Below are 23,516 nucleotides of genomic sequence, written 5' to 3' on the forward strand. Positions count from 1 at the left end.
ATACAGGTTGCTACAGAAAGCAATTTACTATGTGCTGCCCGGAATTAATAAACTGAGTTATTGATGTGGGATCCAGATCTGCTGCCTAAGTTGGAACATGGTAGAGGGAAGACTTAGGGGCAGAGTGTCTTGCTCAAACATGGTATTTTTTTCCCTGCAAAAACTGTATTTTCTATGGAGTGTACACAGCTCATAATAATGAACTATTGAGATAATGAATCTATTTCTGAAGTTGAGCTTTCAGTGTATTAGTGACAGTATAATATATTGAGGCTGAGACTGATAATGGTACTGAGTAATCATCCCTTTTAAAACAGGAATTACTTTGATGAACATTAACAGAAATATCAGTGTAAGTACAGGRTATGCTTAGTACCATTTAACATGACCTTCATAGTGGTAACAGCTCTAATTAGCTGACAGTCAGTTGGGTCTGCATGACCACAGTACATCCTGGGGTCTGTTTGCCTGAGCCTTTATCACTTTCATTCTTTCTTTACTGTTGTCTTATATGATGAGTTTAATCYCTTGAGCAGAAAATATTTGAGAATGTCATAGCAGTGATGCTAGGAGAGGGGCACTCTATGGCTGGTGAGTGGGTTTGGCAACGATGCAAATCTACTGCTCTCAGGGCGATCAGAGCTCTGCTGGGGGAGAAGGAGCGACTAATCCAGCTGCATCTGCTTCCTGAAGCGCTGTACCGCGGGTCTCTTGGACATGAATGCTGCCCTAGGGAAGAGGTGATAGCATACTTGGGGTAACATAATCCATGATTTGGACTAGGAGGGAAATCTGGGGTTGTTTGACATGCCTTCAGAATATTTGCTCATGACTTAATTGTGCTTTACAATTATGTTAAATTTATCAGATTGAGCTAACATATTACAAAAGCAGACTTTTCTACTCACCAGCATAATTAGAGCAAGAGTGGTTCTCTAARTCCAACATCTTTTTGAGACATGCTACCTGTTTGCATAAGCCTAAAGGCTCTCAAAGAATAATTTGAATGTCTGTGTCACATTTTATTGCTTGACTGTTCTGTCTTGGGAAGGAAAGTAAATCTCATGCTCTCTTGTGAATTTTTGCATGCTTTGGGTACAGGTCTGTTGGCRTTACTGTTCAAGAGATGCTATATGACTGTAATTCAAAGCTTTTTCTTTACCTGTCCCTTATTCATGGCTTGTGTATACCCTCTGTTTTCCTCTAAACTCATGTCAGATCTGTGACTGGAGTTTCCATTCTGTAGATTTTTATGGAGTTAAGTTACACGAAAGTTAAGAAGGTTAAAAAAGTGTCCCAGTAGGATCTTGTGCAGTGGCAGAGAATCAGGAGTGAGCTTTGCATTAGTTGTACTGTTACTTCCCTACAGAAAACTCTCAGGACAATTGTTCATAATTGTGAGATGTTAACAAGCAAACTGATATGATCGTAAAAATACCTCATTATTAGCAGTGGCTTCAGAACATAATTATGAGTTCCTCCTTCATACTTAAGGAGCCTTTAGGGTGTTTTGGAGTCACATATGCAAATTTTCATCACAGCTATTAGGTYTAAAAATATACTTTTTGTTAGTGAAAGTTCAGATTCCTTCAGATTTTGATTTTGTAAGATTAGGAAACTCTCAGAAAGATTCCTGATCATGAAATTTACATTAATGACCATTTTAATCACTAATAAGAGTCTGCATAACATGCATTTAAAGAMGTCAAGATTGAGTCTACAAAAATCAATGGTGTTTAATAGCAGTTAATAGCAATTACTGTTTAAAGAAATAGCCACATGTTTTTCTTTTCCATTACGGCTCAGGTATAACAATCCAGCTGCTAAATTTTATACACAGCCAAGTTTCTGATGAAAGTAGGTGAACTTGGATTTCTCCAGAAAATGTAGGAGCTGCTCTTCTGGGATTCATGACAATATATTTTTTTTTCCTTGAATGCAGCTAGACATCATCTTTTATTTACCAGAAGGTAATTTGAAGCCTCCATTCCTGCTTCCTCAATGTACAAGGACTTAGTAAAGCTTAAGGACATGGATGCTGAGCATCAGCTATAAGGTTGTTTKTTTCTTTAGAGGGAAAACTGGCCTGTGGCTGTGAGAGCTGCTCGCCGTTCTTGCCACATCYTTAGAAACCAAAAAATTCATCAAAACTCTTGCAGATTAGGGTTGGAAGAAAGAATTGATGAAGTAYTGATGACAAGGGAAATACAGAGTGACTCAGGCCTTACTTGTAGCAGTGTATTGCTTTATCCTAAGTAGTCTCATTACAAACAGTTGCTAAATGGTTTTAGTGTTCAAGGTCAATAAGAACAAAAAGAACTGGGCTGGTTAATCACATGAGAACTTCAATACGTCGTTTCAGAGACAAAGCCACACACCATATTGAGCTCTGAAATTTGTGCAGGTTAAGTTCATAAGACTAACTGGAAGGTTCAATTAAAAAAAAATAATAATATAAAAATGTATGTTTTTGAAAGGCAGTAATAAAAAAGGTGCAGAAAGCGCTTTGGCTTTGAAAAGGGTAAAAGATGTTTAAGGACTGATTAAATGATTTTATATATATATATATTTTTGATGACTATTTTTATCTAAGATGTTTTCAACCCAATAATACGTAATAGAATAGTGCATAATCGAGCATGGCAGGCAGGGACCATTGCACTCGTAGAGTTAAGGGTGCATTAGGGTTTCTATTGCAGTCTTGTGTATTTTATGAGATAGAAGACAGCTATAGTAATTGGTTCCAGACTGAAACCTAGAGTTTAAGAGATTGAGACCTGAGATCACGAGTTATATTTTTAGAAATGTATTCTGGGAATTACTTAAACTACTGTGGTTTGTTTATGGTATACTGGACTCCCAAAGCCCCTGTTAAAGTCCAGGGTTGCATTTAAGGCATTCTTGCACAAGCAGGCAGGTAGACACAATACGCAGGCATATAGTTGGAAGTGCAGGGCCTCACTGCTGGCTCTGCACCGGCACGGGGGCACGTGGAGAATGGGGAACCAGAGGCCGAAAAGGCATGCTGGCTTTCTCGGAGGGGACCCATGGACCAAAAGGTAAACCTTTTGTTTAACCTGTTCAAGTGAGGAGGCAAATTACTCCCTTTGATCTCCCCTTGGTCTCACCTCCATGCTCCCCTTGGTCTCCACTTGTTCGCACCTCCCCGCTCCCCCTGTTCTCCCCTTGTTCCAGCCTCCCTGCAAGSCTCTTGGGCTTATTTTTGGCTCGTGCTACATCTTCTGCACCTTTTTTGTAGCGAAGCAGGACACTTCATTAGGAGGTATGTTAGGAAGTTAGCTTTAAAATGTGCTGAATGTGCTTCACAGGAGGAGGCCTTGTTCTTCTCTCACTTTGGTTTTTACTTTGAGGTAACTGCAGTTATTTTGTTTGGAACTGCTGCTTGCTCGGGCAGAAAAGAAGTAGGCTGAGGTTGTKGTTGTTGCCTTCAGTTGGACAGCTTCTCCATAGAGCTAGCTGGTGCTGACCCTGCTTGCATCTTGAGGACAAGGGTGTTAATTTACCCTTGCCATCTGACAGGATTATACCAGGCCCAAATAATAGCTTTGAGAGCAAAGAACTGAACTTCACATTGATGTATTTTCTTGTATTTTCTAAACTATTATTTTCAAAAATGAGCGTGAAAATAGTTTCTCTTTCTGTGTGAATGAGATGATGCTGTTGCATTTGGCCTGAGGTATTTATGATTTGCTCCACAGTGTCAAAACAAGGTCTATAAAGAGTTTGTTTGAGCCTCTGGTCACTATCCACTTGCTACTGAAGAAAGGATACCAGCTAGGAAGAGACACACAGAATTTTTATATAGAGAGAGACATCTGTATATAAGGGACTGTGTTTCTAGAAACATTTGTCTTTTTGTACTGTTAGAATGTCAGAAAGCTTTTTATGCTATGTATTAATTCTTGCAAATTGCTTGCCAATTTAATATCAGCAGCATCTAAACAGTAAGTAATTGCTTATGAAAATGAGTGCAAACTAATTTACTGGAATATGTTAATATTCGCAGCACACTTTAGAGCAGCAGGGTATTCCAAAAATACTACTGTCTTGTTTAACTGCAGCTTTCAGGTTGCATTGTTACTATAAATGCTAGCAAAGTCATCACAAAGCCAGCCTCTCATTTAATAGCGATCTTACTGAGACTCAGCCAGCGTGAGCAAGGAATATAGACTGTCCTTTGAGAGCTGAACAGGAGATGARCAAAGCCATCTAGATTTAAATAATGATTCTTAATTTCTGATTGATGTTTATTAGATGAACATTTATAAGACAGACAGAGAGCTTTCTTTCCCRTATGAGCTGTAAAATTTAATTTAATAAATTTCAAGTCAAATGATATACAACTACTTTTTTAGTCTTTGGGCATCTTCAATTGATTTACTTCTTGTGTGAGATGTAGAAACTTCTACAGAAACAGAAGCTTTATGTGCATCTGTGAAAGAAATATAGTAGTGCAAGAATCCTCAAGACTTGTGTATTAATATACCTCAGCTGATTTCAAAAAAGATCTTTTTAATGTATTGGAGTCGTTCATTTCTACCTTTCTTTACTGGATTATGGATTTTTTTTTTGATTTATTTTGTGGTGGTTTTCAAGCTTAGACAAATGGTTATTGAAAAGTGGGCTATTTCTGAGCACATTTCTGCACATAATAATTTTCCGAGTTCCATATGCTTTATTATTAATATTGCTAACAGTATTATTACTAATAGTTTTCTTACCATCTTTTTATATGTTACTATAAACTGTTTTGTTAAAGTAAGTCTTCTCAAATGATTGAAGACTGATCTCCATTTCTGCAAAATAGAAGCAGTCATAATTTCCTCCAGCCAGAGCATTGGAAGTGAAGGCAAGCACAAAATCAATGTCCTAATTAGACTAGATTAGTCTCCAGAGTTTGGTAACTACTCACTTTTCATGTGTCCACAGATGAACTGAGTCATAGCTGGTAGTGCTGGCATGTGAAATATCATAGTTGACACTTGAGTTAGTCCCCATTGAGATGAATGAATAGCTTACACCTCAGAGCTTTTGTGTCAGGTTCTTTCCAAACACTGTTATGGGAGTCAGCAGTTGAGCCATGCTCCCTAATTACTCAACTACATAAAACAAACAGTGCATAAGATGCTTATTTTTCACTGCAGCTCCTTTTTTCTGAAGCTGGTAGTGAATTGTTGCTTACAACAACAGCATAAGGACTTTCCAAAGAAGAATGATAGCAATTATCATAATGGCAAGACATGTAGCTTTTTTTGTGGCAGACCACAATTGGAAATCTATTATGTAGTAGGACAGAAAGAAGTAGAAAAGAAGTGAATTGGCCCTGCCTGGCTGGCCTGTTAGCTTTTATTCTAGTGGTCTAATCRCTGTTAAGATACAAATACTACTGGATCTACTTGTCCCTATTTGTTTGTGCTGTTTGTTTTATGTGCAAATTTGGTAACACAAATAAGCATGGATGCCCCAAAATCAATCTCTGAGATAATGACCAGGAAGTCTTTCCAGGTAGAGTATCGTTTGTAGCTGCTTGATGATTCTTGTTTCTGGGTTTGCTTTTGATCCAACCAGATATTTTTACCTCACACTCCCTCTTTATATGATACTTTTCCAAAGTTTGAATGTGTGTAGTATTGATGAAGACTAGTATTGCTTTTGTATTTGGGTCATTTATCAATTATTACTCTGTGTATCAAATGGATCGTGAAATTTGGAGCTTGCTTATGCTTGTAGTGAGAAAGACAACTCTACAAGRCTGTAGTTAATACATAGCTGGCTCATCAGTGCTTACCCCTGCCACTGAGACTCCTGTAGCAACTGAGCCACTGCTGCAGTGGTGGATCCATGTGCTTCACAGAGGCTTAAGCTATGTTTGTTTAGAGATTTAGTATCTATCATGTCATTTTTGTTAGARGAAGAATGGTTGCTATTTTTGCATTTCAGGATGCAACATAACTAAGAAACTAYGCTCTTGCAGTTTTTCTTCAGATACAACCTTTGTATATCTACTTGAAAAGGTTCAGAAATGGCCTTGCCAGTCATACCGCAACACCATTTTATCTGCTAATTACTAAAAATTATTTAAAGGAGATCATGTATGTTGTTGTACATTTTACTCTTCACCAGCTTTACAAAGAAAAATATCAAACATCATTGCACATTGTCCATAATACAATTTTCAGTTTTCACTTGCGGCTCCGTTCCCACAAACCTTGCAAGTTGCAACCTTCCTAGTAGCATATTTCTATTGCAGATAACAGTATCATCTTGTCTTTACCTATCATCTGACATTCTTGCTGTACTTGTATCATTTTTTCAGTGAATTTAACAGGCTTTTAGTTAGCAATTTTATTTTCAATGTGTGTTATGTGTTTCTTATAAGACAAGTTTTTACTGCTTTCGAGAGTTCTCCCAGTATTTTAGGATTTCTCKGGAGTAAATTATGCACAATTTACCAAGTATGATAATATAAATGCCATTTAAAAATAACTAACTGAATGCGAGGAAGTGTAGCTGGAGTATTGGTAAGGAAGCCAATAAGAATGCATTTCAAGCAAAACAAAAAGTAATAAAGCCTCTAGCCTGGAAATACACTACATGATCAAATGGCTTAAGGCTGGCCTTTTCAAATGTTTGTATCTTCATGTAAGCACCTAAACCCCTGTTAAGGACTAAAATTGGGGGGTCAATTTTCAAGATTGCCAGAAATGCCATGATGCTTCTGAAAATTAGGATACTGCTGTTCGTTTTTGAATAGGAACATTGCTTCAGACACTCTTTTGTGTGAAATAATGGTATATTTGTTTTTTATTGTTACTATTTCTCTGAAAAGCCATCCCTTTTGATGGATCTATATATAGAGAAAGCAACCTCAAAGTGAATTTCAGGTTTTCTGCTAGTGACTTGTGGTGTACGTGAACATCTGTGCCAAGTTACTTTTGTGTAAGATCTGTTCAGATTCTGGTGCATAAACAGTTTGTTTTCAACTTACAGGCCTCCCAGTTTAGTCAGCAAACTTGGAAATGCCATCAGCTCAAGTTAGTTGGCTTGCAAAACTTCTAACTTTTGCCAGGTATCTGTTGAGTTTGAAAGGTCCCTGGACTGAATGGTTTCACATAGGCCACCAGCAGATGGTGACAACATTTGGTCTCTGTCAATCTGGGTAGTACTTGAGCTGAAGTCCCACTTTTTGCATTCTGTTACAAATCCCTTTAGCTAACCAATCCCTTAACTACGTTCTTTTTGCATGTTGGCACAACTATTAAGCCATAAGAAGCAAATCAATGGACTATGCAGTCCTGTCATCYCACAAATGCAAGTACTGTTTATTTTAATAGAATTTACCATAAGAGTAGTTAAGTTGAAATATAAGGCCTGGACATTTCCTAATGTAAGGAATATGGGGGCCAGAACATTCCTGTTGTCTTCAAGGATTTTTTAKTTTACTAGTTTCATTCTTTAGTCTGATAATGCCTTTATACTGCATGTATGCTAAAATATTTTTCATCTCATGGATTTCTCGTATGTGTTTCCCCACAAAGTAGTTCCCACTTCTCTAGACCATTCAAGAAATTTAACTGTATGTTGGCAAAGCTGTAGGAGAAATAAAACCTTCCCTTATTGATAGACATTTGACTTTTAATTTCCATCTGAATTTTTGGCAAGCTTTCAGAGTCAGACATATTGTATCCTTGTTACCTTTAGTAGAGTTATAATGGATTAAAAGGTTTCATGTTGACTGCAGTATGACATTTAAAGCAGTCTTTAATTTCAGAAATATATCATTTTCTAACCATCCAAATTACATAAAGGTGCAAGGCAATAATGGGGAATTGCTTGGCTTACAGTTCATACAGAAATGTTCTAAATTCATTTTGAACCGCTATCCATGCTTAAAAAGTATTAGGTAATAGGCAGCAAGTAAAAATTTTTGAACTAAGAGATGCTGGAGATGAGCAATAATGGTCCTKTACCAGTCTATGTCAGATTTACTTTAAAAAGCCTGTATCCTTTCATAAAGGAAGTCATAGCTTTGGGGTAAATGAATATGATAATGAGACTAAAACAAACTCAGAACTTTTTATTGTGGACATTTGAAAGATGATCACAGTAATTTTACAGAATCGTTGCCTAAATATTACCAATTCTATGGGCATTTTCTAAATTGACTCATGTTTTGTTAATAAGTCAGATGAGCAGATACTCCAATTTCTACATTATTTTAGCAGTCTTTTCAGATAGCTATTGCTTAGCCAAAGTTCTTTCAAAATTATATTCACTTTAAACACCATTGAAAGTTCTTAGTTTGATATACCTACTCAAACTGAGTAGTACTTTACTCTTGTTAAGTGATGCAATCTAAATCAATGGGGTCGTTCAAGGCATAAAATGCTACTTGATTTGAGTAAAGATATTAGAATCTTATTCCAATTTAAAAATCTTTTTTTTTCCTTTGAAACATTGATTTTAACCATTTATGTTATTTGTGATGGTATGAATGAAGCTAACTTGTARTACAGATGTTAGTTGGTTAATTCTGTATGGATATATACATCTTCTGTGTTATCCTTACTCACCAGTTTTAGTTCTTTATAAATCTATTATATTTAGTTCTAAGTAACCCTGTTGAAAGCAATACAGCTATATATCCTCATTACAGATATGATGATACACACATGACATATTTTGCCTTTGTATAGGAACAAGTTGTTCTAAGAGCAGCAAAACTAACGAATCCCGATTTCTTGTGAAATAGTGCCTTGTTTCTCAAATGTTACCATCTCTCCTTGCAATAAGTGCAGCTTCTGTCCTCTCCTCCTCCCAGTGCTCTTGATGACATGCTATGTGAGTGGCACAGCTATTCAGCTAACATAGCATACTGAGTGTTTTGCCCACCCCWCCAATATAGAGCTGTCAAATGCCCTACAGGTTATTGCCATACAGAAGGTACGGTGGGTGAGCTCTGCAGATTTCTCCTTTACCCAGTCACTGATTTTCATTCAACTACTAAGAGTTAATTACATTTGAAATTTCTACCTCCTTCTCCCCCAAATTTGGCTGAACCTGGCTATTGGATTGAAAAATTATTGGAGGATGAGCAAGGACAGTAGAAGTGTGGTGCAGCTGCGTAAGCTTCTTCTCCATAGAAAAACGCAATGAAAATAGGACTTCACATTTGAAATTGAGAAACTAAAATTCCAACAGCGATTGGAACTGCAATGGGGTAAATTTTCTCCCACTTCATTATGACTTGCAGTGTACAATATAAATGACGAGATATAAACAACAAAGGTACAAACAAGGAAGGTTTGTATAGCAGCTTTAATGTTTAGAGGGTCTTAAATTAAATAAGTTTTGACATTTTTCCTGCATGGACAAAGCATTTCTCTCTTGCATTACTGACATGTATTTGGGCTGAGAGAGATATGACATGACTTATTTAATGTCGAAGCATTCCACTAATTTCTCAGGAAATTCAAGGTCTCCATTTGTAATCTCTTTCCGTCCCCGTCCACGCTGCAGCCATGCTGAAATGTCTCCTCACTAATTTGTTTGATGTTTGACGGCTGAGGCCCTAGAACCAACTTGGCAATAATCACTGCTGATGACTTAATATAATGCCAGTCCCTGATGCGGTGATAAAGGAATTGAGATTTCAGTCCTTAATGCTTCAGTGGCCTCTGGCAGTGTGGAGTGGAAAACCTTTTGATGCCTTGACTCAAATAAGAGTTTTAATTTGAATCAGTCCACGCTTCAGTCCAAGTGCCTGAAGGCAAAGGYGAAGATGCATTTTTGTTAGTAAAGCCGATGGCCAATGTCATGTGGAGCACTCCTTTCAGTCAAGAGTCTGTTATCAGAAAGTCAAATTKTGGGAAGACCACGGGGTCATTGTATACGGGTGAGAATGCTATTGTGTCATCTACAAAGGATTTTCCAGACCATAATACTCTTCTAATACTGTAGCCGTAGACTGGAGGAAAGCAGGAGTAAGAAAGGAGGGTTTTTTTATTTTATTTTATTTCTTTTTTCTTGTTTGTGTTCAGTTGGTTGGTTGGGAGGGAGAAAGGGAAGGACATGGTGCTGAGCTGGTTAAGCTCCCTATAGCAACTTTAGTGATCCGAGGTAAAGACTTTGCTTCTTTGTTACTGCCTTGAATCTGCAGTAAATGTCATTCCAAAGGCCAGGATGCTCGACTTGACTTCAGACTGTGGTGTTCTGTAATTACCCATACCTTTACCTTGAGACAGCTCTTGGGAAAGATAGCTGAATATAATAAACCATGCACAGCACTTTTATATAGATCTCTATCAAACTTGGATTTGATGTATTGAAAGATGGGATCTGGTAAGAGTCTCTGGAGTGGTTTGAGTAGAACAAATCTATAATATAATGTAAAGCTGCATTTGAGTTAATGGTAGTTACATATCATGGTTTCTCTTTATCAAGGGTARAAGGCTGTATCTTGTCTCTACCGTTTTGATACTGGCATTGACTAGACAAACTGGAAGAGGCAGCTGACAGCAGCAATGAACTGATGGCTCTTCTGTTTCAGCATCTTGTATATATTGGTGATGCGGCTTTCTTGACTCATTTTGATGAATTGATGTGGCTAGTGATTGAGCTAATTGAGCTCATATTCATACGGTTACTGTCTGGGTAAAACTAGCTTCTTGACCATAACTTTTAAGTCACGTCTCATGCTGTGAAATTCTAGATTACAACTGGTGCAGTATTAACATATCCGGAGACTACAGGTGCCTCAGTAGTATCATAGACAATAYTGGAAGTTCAGCTTGCAGCAGTCATTGTAAACATGATGTGGCCTCAGACCTACAGGTTTACAGAAAAATGGAATTTTAGAACTTAACTCTGGCATAGTGAAAAGTCGGTCCCACGGAAGGCTGAAGATGGGAGAGTGAGATTTTCAGTTGTCTTTATTTTCATCAGTATCTTTATCTGAAGTAGCAAGACATCATTAGTGGAGCTATTCATAACCAGCCCCAGCAGCAACAGGCTTTATCAGTGCTAGACCCCATCATCCAAGACCCCACCATTCAGAAGCCTAAGAGGAAACCTGCCTGAGAAGAAGACAGCATTTCTCTGTTCTTATCCACACTAGCAGTACACAGTCTTTTTTTTTTTTTTTTTTTTTTTTTAAATAAAAAGAAAGCACAACAGCTTCCCCCGCCCAAAAATCATCCAAGGTTTTTGGAGGGCTACAGGCAATGGTCCCTTTGAGAAACTTCTCCCTGCACATCCCATAAACCTATCCTGTTTTTAAGCAAATTGTACTTGGAAAAGCTTGGTGTAGTTGTTACAGTGAACCAGTTACAGTCTGTATTCTTGCTGCTGCCCAGGTTAGGGGGAGAGAATGTACCAGGATGTCATTGGGAAGTGTTCAGTTGTGTACAATCTTCAGTTTGAAATAATTCTTTCAGCAGCCCTTCCCGTCTTCTTCCCATGGTTAACCTTAATGGCCATTCCCTTCTCATCTCAGCTCTGTGGCATGTGTTTTCTGTTCTGTGTAAATAATTAATAACACTTAAATCAGAGTCTAAGAAGAAACATACTAAAGGGTTGTTTTTTAATCTACCAAACTGTTAATTTTTAAACACCCCCTTATCCTCCCCCCCCAGCAAGGTCATCTTTCAGACTTCAAACATTCTTTTCTGTACTTACATCAGAAAATGTGTACAAATCTACATATGGAAAATTTTGTGCATTTTTTCTGAAATGTCAGCTGTGTGCAGGATGAAAATATGAAGGTGAAAGTATAAAAAAATTATTAAATGGAGRTTTATGTGGTACCATGAGCACAGTAAGTGTGATTAAAATGCTTTCATACAGATGTTGTATATGTGCATATATAGATTTATACTGTGAACTCTTCACTCTTGCTAATTAACAGTAACCTGCACAAATAGACTCACTGAATTCAGTGGGTTTATCAAGACAAGTAATTTCTTATCTGTGGGAATAAGAGGGTTCACATTCTATCCCAAAATGAAGTAAAGTACTGGTAACATAGAGAAGGAGGAAAATTAGGTTATTGGATCATTTCTTGTTATAACCAATAATGTTTACTCTTCATATTTTTATAATAGTTAAAGATAGTTTTAGTATCAATGAAAGGGCAATTAGAATGCCCATTGTTGAAATTTAAAAGGTTCAGTCATTAAGTTTCCAGCAATATCTGGTGGAATCATAGTTCATTGGGCTCCAGAGCTCAATAAAACCGTCACTTTCTGTTGCTCAGCAATTGAAAGCTGCCATTTTCGTATTGAAGATAAACATTGTTACTGGTGCTATATGGGAAAATGGAATTATGTACATTACTCTTCGGTGTAATACATCTTGAAGACAAAATTGGGATGAATATGAGAAAGGTAGAAAGCTATGGGTTTGTTGCTTGATTTGAGCAAACTGTTGAACTCCATCAGATTTGACTTCAGAGCAATAAATATTGAAAAGCTTTGCAGTGATGCACAATAATAGATATAGTAAATAGGCACTAAATAAAATATTCATCTCTTCAGTACTGTATAGGTAAGCTGATGTCCTTGAGTTGCTTCCAGGCTGTACTGAAATTAATAAGCTATTTCATAAAGATGAATTTTGCAAACAAGTAGGGCTTGAGAGACCCAGGCCATTGACCACTGGCAGTTTGTTACAGTAGGAATCATTCTTTCATGGCCAAGAATTTCAGAGAGCTGTACRGGCGTTTTTTATAAACATTGTGTAGATGCATGGACACATAAAGAACTGTGCAGTTAATTCTGCAGCTGAGAGATAGAACTGGCTTGTTAGAAACTTGCCCACTTAGAAATGCTGTGCTGATGGCATTGCTGTGCTTGACATGCTAATTCTGCTGCTTTCTGTTCTCTTAAGATGATAAATCCCAAACAACACAGTGCCATAAGCTAGAAAAGGAAAGGAAGGTGGCTGGTTTTTAATGGCAATGTTCTGAAAGGATGGCAGAGACATTGTCAGGTTTGTCAGAGAGCATAAAAGCCTTTGTGGAGCGAGTGAAATAGGTTTCCTCTGTTGTTTCTTAACAGATCTGAAGCTGATGGTAAGCAGGGTGGTTCTGAAAAATCGCTAAGTTTCTACCGTTTAATAGTTAATGGAAGGTTGGGCTGTAAGCTGAGATCAATCSCAAAGTAATAAATTTTACATTATTATATTTGTCTTTCTTGAAATATAAAYACTAGAGGACCTATTCTCAAATGGCTTCCGACCCATTTTTTCATAATTAATACAGGAAATTCAAAGAACGTGACTCCCTGTGTAGCTTAGACAAAGGCAGATCTGTATTCGTCAACACAGATTAATTAGCCTGTTATCAGACACTCAGCTAGTATGAAGAGCTACAAAATAAAGAGTTATGAAGAAGGGAAACCTTTGATATAAAAAACATAAACTRCACGTTATTTTGTATAAAAGACAAGTTTCGTAATTTTAATGTTGATTCTGAGTAGTTAGGATCTGCAGCAAGATTTATCCAACTCTACTCACATTGACCTTGGCATTAGTGCAGCAGTAGTATGCAATGAATTGCTCTTCCTCCGTTTATTTGATGGGCAGTACATAGCTAAAAACTGACCAAGGTTACCTTTGAATGAGAATATCAACAGAGTCTGTCGTTATTCAGATCTGGAGACTTATTTTTGGGTCATTATATTCAATATGACTCTCCATCGCTTGGCAGGCTCTTTCTTTGTCTTCTTTATTCTGTAAACACATCTGTTACAACCAAGAAAAGGAGAATTATGCCCTCCCACTTAAATCTTATGCGCTGTTTTAACAGTATCATGTGTGACATTGAAGCGTACAGAGTTGTTTTTCTTAGCCTTCCCGTTTTTGTTACTTACAAGAACCTCATTCATGGCCTGACACGATATTTTATGAAGTCAGCAAAAACACTGTCACTAATTTGCATGAGCTTTGGGTCAAGCTCTCAGTTTTTCAGCAACACAGAGTAAATCCTTTTGCTGGGGAGAKTAATGTGTCAGTATCCAAAGTCTGTCACTCCACAACTGGCTCCAGTTTTGACCATCGGGAGTGATACTACCTGTCCACCGTGTCTTTGCGCTGCAGCGCCCTAGCCCTGGAGATTCAGCCATCCTTGCTTAATAGCGTGCACCAAACTATTGCACATTTCACAGGACTGTGTATGGAAAAACAGGGAGGGGAGAGAGGGAGGATAGCTTTTTGTCGTGTAGAGCCCACAGCCAGCCAACCTTTGCCCATATCCATAACCAACCCTCTGTACGGCACAGCCCCTGCTGTCACTATACTTGTACAAATCCTTATAATGATGATAAACTCCGATTTCTCTGGGAGTGTGAGGAGAACTGTAGATATSAGATCTGTTGCTGTGTTTGTCTTTGCTAAAGAAAGTTGACAAGTCTTTCTACCACACATGCAGGTTGATATTTTACCAGAAGGAAAGCAAAGCCAAGGGATTTATTTGAAGCACAGTGCAGTTGCACAAGACTGTTGATTTAAAATGAGTTTTACAGTTTTAAGTTCTACACACAGTGCACAAAATATTAAAAAATGATGGTACTGGAAAAGCGTGAGTGAGTAGGTAGGTAATTCCATACAGAAAAATGAAATTAGAAATAAATAAAGGGTATCTTTTCAAAAAGATCAATAATATTTTTAGTTTGAGAGAGACACAAAGCAATCTCTCTCCACAGTAGGGTAAGATTCTGACACGTCTGGAAACTGAAGGAGTGATGCAACTATACAACACTTCTTGTTTTCAGCTTTAAAAATCTACATCTCTATGGGGTTTTCAACCCTTTCGTATGCTCACAAAATTGTTGGTCAGTCTTGTAAGAAAGTAAGAAAATGACAGCTTTTTGTATGCTGCATTGTGCTTAGTCCTTGTGTGGACATGGAAAGTATGTAGTGAGAGTATCTGCTGAAATAAACTGAGTTAAATGTAATAAATCTATGAGTATCCTCAAGGTGGGACAATCTAGAACAGCTAGTATAACTAGCTGTTACATCTATTTTTACCATGCTCTAACCTCTCTTCCTAAGCTTTTACCTCTCTTTACAGAAGAGAAGTGTACAGCCTATAGTGACCTTATAAATGAATGATGAAATGCTCACTTTGCATGCTTCATGCTGTTGTTAGGATACAAGTTCTAAATGGGTGTGCTGCTATTTTAGTTCTTAGGAAATATACTGGTAGCAGTTGGTGATGAAGTTCAGTACCTGAGTGTTGGTGGTCTGAGATTACAATGCTTGTTTAAAATAGATTATAGATTTTGTAAGTGCACTCTGGAAATAATATGCAAAGATTTCCACCCTTGTAACTTACACATTGGCATTAATGGCAAAAAAAGCCATTGCTTATTTAGATAGTAGATTGGTATCTTTTTGTCCTGGCATGTTTTCCACAGTAAAGCATGTTTCTACCCTTTCATGTGTTACCTCTGTCTGCAACAARCTGATAAACCTGAGATCTGTAAAAGTCTTACTTGAATGCATTGGATAAGACCTTACTTTGCTGGGCATGATGATGTATCATGTGGTGCGTGGCATTTTCATTGCATAAACCAAGTTGATATGTGGAGCTGCATTTATTGTTGATCATGGGATTACTGGAATTACGTGATTTCTTCTCCATGTAGACCTCGTTCGGAAAGCACTGGGCTCAATTCATCCCTGTTCAGCACATCACAGATGCATGTTCTTAACTTCAAGCATATGTATTTCTGAATCAGAGCCATGGTGTTTTAAGTAGCTGTACGTGCAATTAAATTATATTGTGTTGATTGCACTACATAAAAAGTACTAATATTTATCTTACTGCAAAATTTTGAGAACTACAGGCCCCTTCATGTTGAAATATAGCCTTGTTTTGTTTTTTGAATAATGTGTTACAAGAGAATAGCTTGATTTTTGTAGAGCACGTATTTTCCATATGTGTTTACACTGATACAAGGAACTAATTCTCTTTATTTCTTTTTTACAGCGGGAACAACATATATATTTAGCAAAGGTGGTGGACAGATCACTTACACGTGGCCTCCTAATGATCGGCCAAGCACTCGTGCGGACAGACTGGCCATAGGGTTTAGTACTGTTCAAAAAGAGGCCGTGTTGGTACGAGTGGACAGTTCTACTGGGCTCGGAGATTATTTAGAGCTGCATATCGTAAGTATTTTTAACAAGTGCATGTTATTTCTTTATGTCTTGGTTGTTCTTGTATTAGTGGCGTTTGTTTTTGGTTTTAATCTAAGTACAGCAGTTTGTTAATTAACCTTTTAGGGTTAAGAGTGAATTAGATGATAATGGCCTGTAGCATGCAATACTCTACAGGATTTCACACATTATCAAAATGGTTCTTACTTTATACAAAGCTGCCTTATATGGCTTTTCAATTAAAAATCACATGGTAGTACCTGTACAGATATAACAGTTTACTGCAATCTAATTACATAAAATGGGATTTAGCAATGTCAGAGGAAGGTGCATTAATTCTGGAGGATTTAATCTGAAACCTGTTGGGGGAATTGCAGTATACCACAATTGACTGTGCTCTTTCTTAACACTAGAAGTTATCCTGTGTTTTCACCATTGCTGTGTGATGGTAAATCTTAAGCAGAAAGTAAGGGTGTCATGCTGGGAAGTCCAAAAAAGTAATTTCAGCTACTTAAAGCAAATAACTAGCAATCAGAATCGGAAGTACCTGGATTTTTTATGGCAACATAAATAAACAGTCAGTTAAGATAAACTTAACTAGGGCAATATCAAATTTTGTTGTTTAGATTAATCTCAACTTTGTTAATGTATTAGCTTGATTTTGATTTAAAAATCTTGCTATTTTCAGAACGAGAATAGTTCTTCTTGAAAGAAATTACTTATTGATCTATAACCAATTACACTTTTACCCTCAGAAAGTATTCTGCAGTGATCATTTTCAAATCATAAGGAGCAGCACTACTAAATAGAGGGAATTATGGCATTCAATCTTCCCGGGTTCCTTATTTCTTAAAGGCAGTCTTGCATTGTAGACCAACATGATTCTTTTTTTTTTTTCCTGACTTAAGTAAATAAAGAAAGAAGGCCTTAAATGGAATTTAAAGGTTGTCTATACCCTTCTCTTACATTGACATGCATGGCATAGTACAATCCTAATTTAAAAATGTGAACCAAGCAACTTCTTCCAGATGCCAAAAAAGCTGAAAGTTCACATTTTTCAAGGCAAGTTTTGGGTTGCTGAAGAGAATTTAAAAAATTGCTTTGCCAAAGCCATGCCTCACATCAGGTGCCTAGTCATCAGGTGCCTGTTTCTTTGCAACCTGAGGGCAGGTCCACCCGCTGTGGAGTGCACTGTTGCTTTCTTCTCACACTGTTATCTTTTTCAGTAGTACAGTAGTACTTTAAAGTATACTTTTCTTGTAGATTTAATATATATGAAGTTTATCAAAGCAATATTCGTGCAATCTTCTGTTGAGCCTTGTTTTTTTTCCATTTTAAAATGAAACAGACTGTGATCATTGATTATGAGTTGGAGATCAAAGTGCAAAAATAATTACCAGGTCATAAGTGGTGTTTTTTCCCAGAATAGCTTACATCCATGCTGTAGTAACAGATTGTAAAAGTAAAAGAATAATTGAGAGTTTTCTGTCATCATAAACTACCGATTTAATAATGATGAGGAAATTCATATATTATCTTTTACCAGTCTTTTGAAGCTTCTGTGAAGCAGGAAAAGGCCTGTTAGCATCATGTTCCATGAGGTGATCTAGGCCTCCTCCTCCTGTCTTTGCAAGAGGCTTTAGCAACCTTCAGGAAGCCCTCTCTAGTTCAGAGAAAAATCCATGATAACTTTGCAGAAATTTCACTGGAAGTAAAGTCTGACCTTCTGAAACTTTCTTCTCTTTATCATTTCTCTAGAGTGGAGATAAAAAGGGATTGATCTGATATCCTAACAAATTTGAAAAGAATTTTTTAAGGGTGGTCAATGTTAGATAAAGCTTGGAAAACTGCTGGGATATAATTTCCCAGAATCTATTTCAGGTAAGGATAATATTCAAAAGGAAGTTGGAAGGCAGTATTTTCAAAGTGCTCATGTTATCTAAGAACATACATCTTACTAAATTCAGTGGAACTGTAGACACATCTGAGAATTTTACCTGAGGTCTGTTTTAGCTCAGCATGATATTTTGAAACATCATGGTTATAAAAATGAAGAAGAACATAGAAATGGAGAGGCCCATTTATATGCTATAGTGGAAAAATGATTTTATTGGAATAAAGTTTAATTTTCTTTCAGTAACTGGAAGCTTCTGTATTAAACTAGCTGTAATAAAGGTAAAAGGTGGATTGTGTTACTCAAAACTTCCATCTTTTGCCAATGTAGAGATATAGCTAAGAATGGCTTATCTGTTAAATAACCAGAAACACGTATAAGATCTGAATGATGGAAGGAGGAAAAATTAGAAGGAAGGAAAATCCTAATTCTGCATGTTCTTTGCATGCACTAACTCATATGTTTGTATAATGAATATGCATGAGCATTTGCAGTATATGCCTATGTACGTGCACTATGCATGCATAACTTAGCTTTGTTTTATACCAGCTATAACTTTGTAATAATTTCGAAGGTTTAATTATTTGGGGATTCAGTTTTTCAGTATAATGGAAACTGATTCTTCTATCTCTTGTGGAGCTTCCCTGTTACCCGGCTTGGATCCTCTCTGGTGGCAAAATTTAAGAGGGATGTGTGATGATAAGTTCAAATTGTATTTTCAGCAGTATGATGGCAAAGAACAGTTGTAACTATTGCTTTGAATTAAAAACTTTAAATCATAGGCTTCATAAAGCCTTTACTAACATACTGAGAAGGGTACTTACTTGGGATGTTTCAGAACAGAGACATGAGAGAGCTTCCTCTTAACCTTCTTCATTCTAGCAGTAGAAGAGGAAATTACAGGTTTGATTAGGTACTTTAATGTGTGCTTGCCCTCCTTGTTATACTGTTTACTTAAAGCCGATGTAAACCTAATAATGAAATCAAGCTCATAACAAATTCTGATTTGGAAAATTGCTACTTGATCATCTGAATCACAGCTTCAGTGTTAGGTTAGAAACATGTTTATTTAAAGTAATCATTTAATCCCCCAAAATAACCATTGTTAGTATAGGAAACATTTAAAATAACGTGCAGTCAGTATTGCTCTTCCTAGCTATGCTTTTTTTCTTTTCCCATACTCTTCTCCCAGATCATTAGACAGAAGAGTAGATATATATATATATAAGTCATCGTCTTTCGCAAGCACTCTGCTGTCACAGCCTAGCGTTTCCAGGTTTTCTGTGGTGAGGAACAAAGAGAAATTGGACAAAGATGCTGCAACAACTAAGAAATCTTACTAAAATTGTTCTTTCTGGCGGTGCTGGTAGCATAGTAAGGTGGCATTCTTCAGTGTGCCACAAGCAGTATTTACTCTACTAGAAAGTTAAGATTTCCATTGATAGACTTCAGCCACTTTTAAAAATTGTTTTAAGTACATATTTTTGCCATACTTTGATCTTGTGTTGTTAAAGTGGAAGACTTTAAGGTATATGCCAATGTGTAGTGTTTTGTGTATATGTTGAACAGAGCCTGCAGTTGCTGTATTTTCCTTGTTTGTGCCCTTTGTATTAGGATCTAAATGTTTTGAGAGCACAAAACCAATGTTTTGTCTTTGTAGTTATTGCTAATTTTGAAATTTAGACTGGGAAGCTTGTATTGGTGACAAGGCCAATAGAGGATTTTAGATCTTAAATCTTTGCAATTCCAGAAGAAACGCTTTTAGCTATGTAAGCTAAACTGAAGACACTTGTGTTACAATCTCAAGCAGAGTGATGAAGTAGATTTAGTTACATATCTCATGGATCTGCTGAAGTAGGTGAAGTGATGAGGTGAAGTTTGTTCTGATGGCAAACATCCATGTGTGCCACCAGCAGAAGTAAAATGGATGTGGCAGCAAACATTGCCTAAACTGCTTCCCAGTGAGGCTGGAGAAAAACTCCCCATAATTCCAGTGAATGGAAATCCCACGTAAAATGTATAGTACATGTACAACACTAGAAAGAAATCACTAGATTCAAGATCTACTGATTGTAGGGATATCAGGACAGCTTTCCCCACCCCCATTATCTTTAATATTATTAGGAAAAATATTGTAAGGAAGCTGTAAGCTGATAAGGTTAACACTGTGATGGGAAAGTGTGAGGAACTATTTTTAAAGATGTGGTAGCATATTAACTGGAAATGTGTGGGTATGACTACAGACAGACGATATGAATATATGCAATGGAAGTCACAATTAATTTGAAATACTGTGAAGGTGCAGCATTACTGTTATGATAGATAAATCAATACTATATTTAGATTTTCAAAATGTATTTGTAAAGCTTTTGAGGTTATGATTAATGACTAGGTAAACAGTCATATAAGAAGAAATACAGTACACTTTTTAGAAAATTGGGGTTTAGATCACAAACAAATTCAGTTTATACTCTTTGTCACGACTATTTATATATTACATCTATTAAAATATATATGGAGGAAGGGCATTATCATCTGAAACTTTTTCCATGACAAAGACGCAGATAAAATTCAAATGAAAGCTTTTGTGAGTTCATGTCAACTTTGATTCAAAAAATTTCTTCATTTAAAAAAGTTAAGTTTTAATACCAGAGTCCTTTGGTTCCCCATTTTATGAGATATTCTTTTAGTTTTTGTACATGATATACTCAATTGAAAAAAAAAATAGGGAAAAACTTAGTATTTTCAAATAAAATCTTGATTTTTATGTCCAAAATTAATACTGATATCAAATGGGTTTGGTTTTCAGCCTTGTGGTCATGGAAAATTCTGTGAAAGTCAACATTTTTCCTGCTCGGTTCTCTGGAACTGTTGGCAAACTGAGAATGACCATTATTTACTGTTCTTCTCCCTCTCTCTTTCGCTTATGCAGTATTATTATGTACCAGGTTTTTAAGAGCTGATTCTTTTAGATTTTATTTTAGATGTACATGATATGTGGACACTTTCAATTTATTCCAACGTAATGGCTTCCTTTAAGCAAATAGAAAAAAAGTAAAACCCATGTAAGAGTTCATGTTCAAAGTAAAACCAGATCAGACCTCTAGGTGTAAGTGTACAAGAAACTAAAATTGCAAAGTCTTAAGAGTAATTTATTATTCTCTTCTGAGTACTTCACATGTCTTGGGCTAAATACCTAATGGAAAATCAATTGAAAGATTCCTATTGACTTAGCTATATTTGGATCAATGCCTAGAGAGCTGAATGTACCTGAAGTGAAATTGATGGTAAAAATCGCTTTGATTTTAATGGTTCATATTGGAGCTAATTGATTTTCCCAGGAAGAGTTTAATAATCTTAAAAAAAATATTCCCAGGATAATATTTCTTCTAATAATTGACTTTCAGATATAAAATTCCTTATTTATTATGTGTACCTGTGCAATGCTGTGATTCATGAGGGCAGTGATGGCTTATATATGCAAGAAAAGTTAATGATTTTAAAATGTAATAATCACATCCAGGCAGGGCCAAAAAACGGAGAACTAGGTTTCAGATATTTAAAAGTACTGAGCATGTACAAAAGAGACTGAAGTCAATGGAAGCTGAATATACCCAACACCTTGAAAATCAGACCTGTGTCTTATCAGCTCAGTGGATCTCAGTGATCCACTCTGAAGCTCTGGAAAGACTGTGGATCGTGATGGTTAGCAGAATTGTGCTATTTAATATTCTGCCACTTTGATGCACAGGAAAATTACTTAAGACTAATGGTATCTGAACTAGAATTTTGCTGATACTTGATGCTGCTTAATTTATTATACTTATATTTATTTGTGCTTTTTTCAAATTTATATATATTTTGGGGAAATACTGTAGGGAATTTAACTGTTATGGGCAGTGTGTGTTCTTCTCTTTGGGGAACAAAAACTCAGCAACCAGACTATGCGTTAATCTATAAGCTATTTGAAGAAAAATTACTATGAAAGAAAGATTTCTGGACTTGCTTGTGGGTTTGAATAATGAAAGAAGTGCAATCAAAAAAGAATCATTTATGCGACTAGACAGGCAGATGAGAATGCAATTCAATGTACACAAATGTAAGTTAATTAGAATGGGAGCAACAAATTAATCTAGGGAATTTGTGCTAAATGGAGCAATCATTTACCTCGCTGATGAGGTTAAAGATCTGAGTTTGCCGGAAAAACAAAACAAAAAAAAAAAAGTAAATCACTGAAATGGTCAAGCCATGTCTTGAAAGTATGCCGTGAAGTTACTGGTTTTTATTAGCAGAGAGAGAGATTTAAAAACTCTGAAAAGGATTTTATGATGTAAATTGTTTGTTAATGCCTGAACTTGAATCTTCTGCGTGGTCTGTTATCCAAAAGCTATTTTTCGAAGAAAGCTGCTTTTTTGTTTTCCCGAGCAGGATTTAGCACTGAGTGACAGTGGTCAGTTCTTGCCATGAATAGGCCAAGTTGCTGGGAGGAACATGCTAGTTCTCGGTGGAACAGACAAGGTTGGTGCGTTACTGAGAGGTGAACAAGGTGACTGGAATTCAGCGAGCTGATACGGTTCAAGGGCTTGGCTGTGCCTGCAGTCACGGAGCACTGCAAAGAGAAGTCCTCCTGCTCGCATGGTGCCTCTGATCTCCTAGCCGATATTTCCTATTTGCAGAAATGCGGTTGAGGGAAGCAGCTCCTTTTGTCTTCTCACTCTGTCTAGGTATAAATAGAAGTTCTCACTTCTTCCTCTACCAATTTCATAAATCCTGTATGCGCCCTACTCCTTCCATGCTTTTGGGAGAATAAAAGCTTCCTTTCCAAAAAGCATACTGGATGAAGGAGTCACCACCTGCCCACCTCGTGGTGAGAGAAAATTGCACGACCTGTAGGTCCTAAGTTCACGGCTAATATACCATGTATCGGTGGCAAAACATTCCAGCCCTCAATGCTGATGAAGCTCTTGATCTCTTGAGGAGCTTTCCTCTAGCCAAGGTGTAGAACTTGTCTGAGGATGAATAAATATTTAAAACACTTCTTCTGGCTCACACATTTGGTCATATTAGAATCCTCCAATAGCAATATGGAAAAAATATGGCACATGGCCCCATTAAGTAAGCTTGAAGGCCAGATGATGGACTCCAGGATCCCTTCTCATCTTGCATATCTCAAGGGTACACTGTAAATGAATTCATCCACTGGTGAACTCCTTAGGATCCAGTATTTTGTCATTGAATTTGATGATCAGTCTTCCTTTGACTATGCTGTTGCAAACTGTACAAACATGGGACTTCTGATTCAGCACAAGGACAGAACATAAATATGGAACTTACTCCTGCTGGGGACTTGCTGAATTTAAATATGGTGATAAAAAGTTTAAGAATAGATGGATTTTGATCTGAGTCAAGTTTTAAAACTATAAGGAATAAGTTAATAAGGAAG

The 23,516-nt window shown here is 36.8% G+C and overlaps 1 protein-coding gene across 1 annotated transcript in view; it reads left to right on the top strand.

Moving 5' to 3' along the window:
- The window catches only part of NRXN1 (neurexin 1), a 702,150-nt gene that overhangs the window by 471,208 nt on the left and 207,426 nt on the right, over nt 1-23,516 (top strand). The window contains exon 15 of the mRNA XM_085325818.1: nt 16,010-16,191. Coding sequence (XP_085181944.1) covers nt 16,010-16,191 — 182 coding nt within the window. The remainder of the gene's footprint in view (nt 1-16,009; nt 16,192-23,516) is intronic.

Source organism: Rhea americana, unplaced genomic scaffold, assembly GCF_003343005.1.
Source record: "Rhea americana isolate MKP2758 unplaced genomic scaffold, rheAme1 scaffold_123, whole genome shotgun sequence".
Taxonomy (NCBI): Eukaryota; Metazoa; Chordata; class Aves; order Rheiformes; family Rheidae; genus Rhea; species Rhea americana.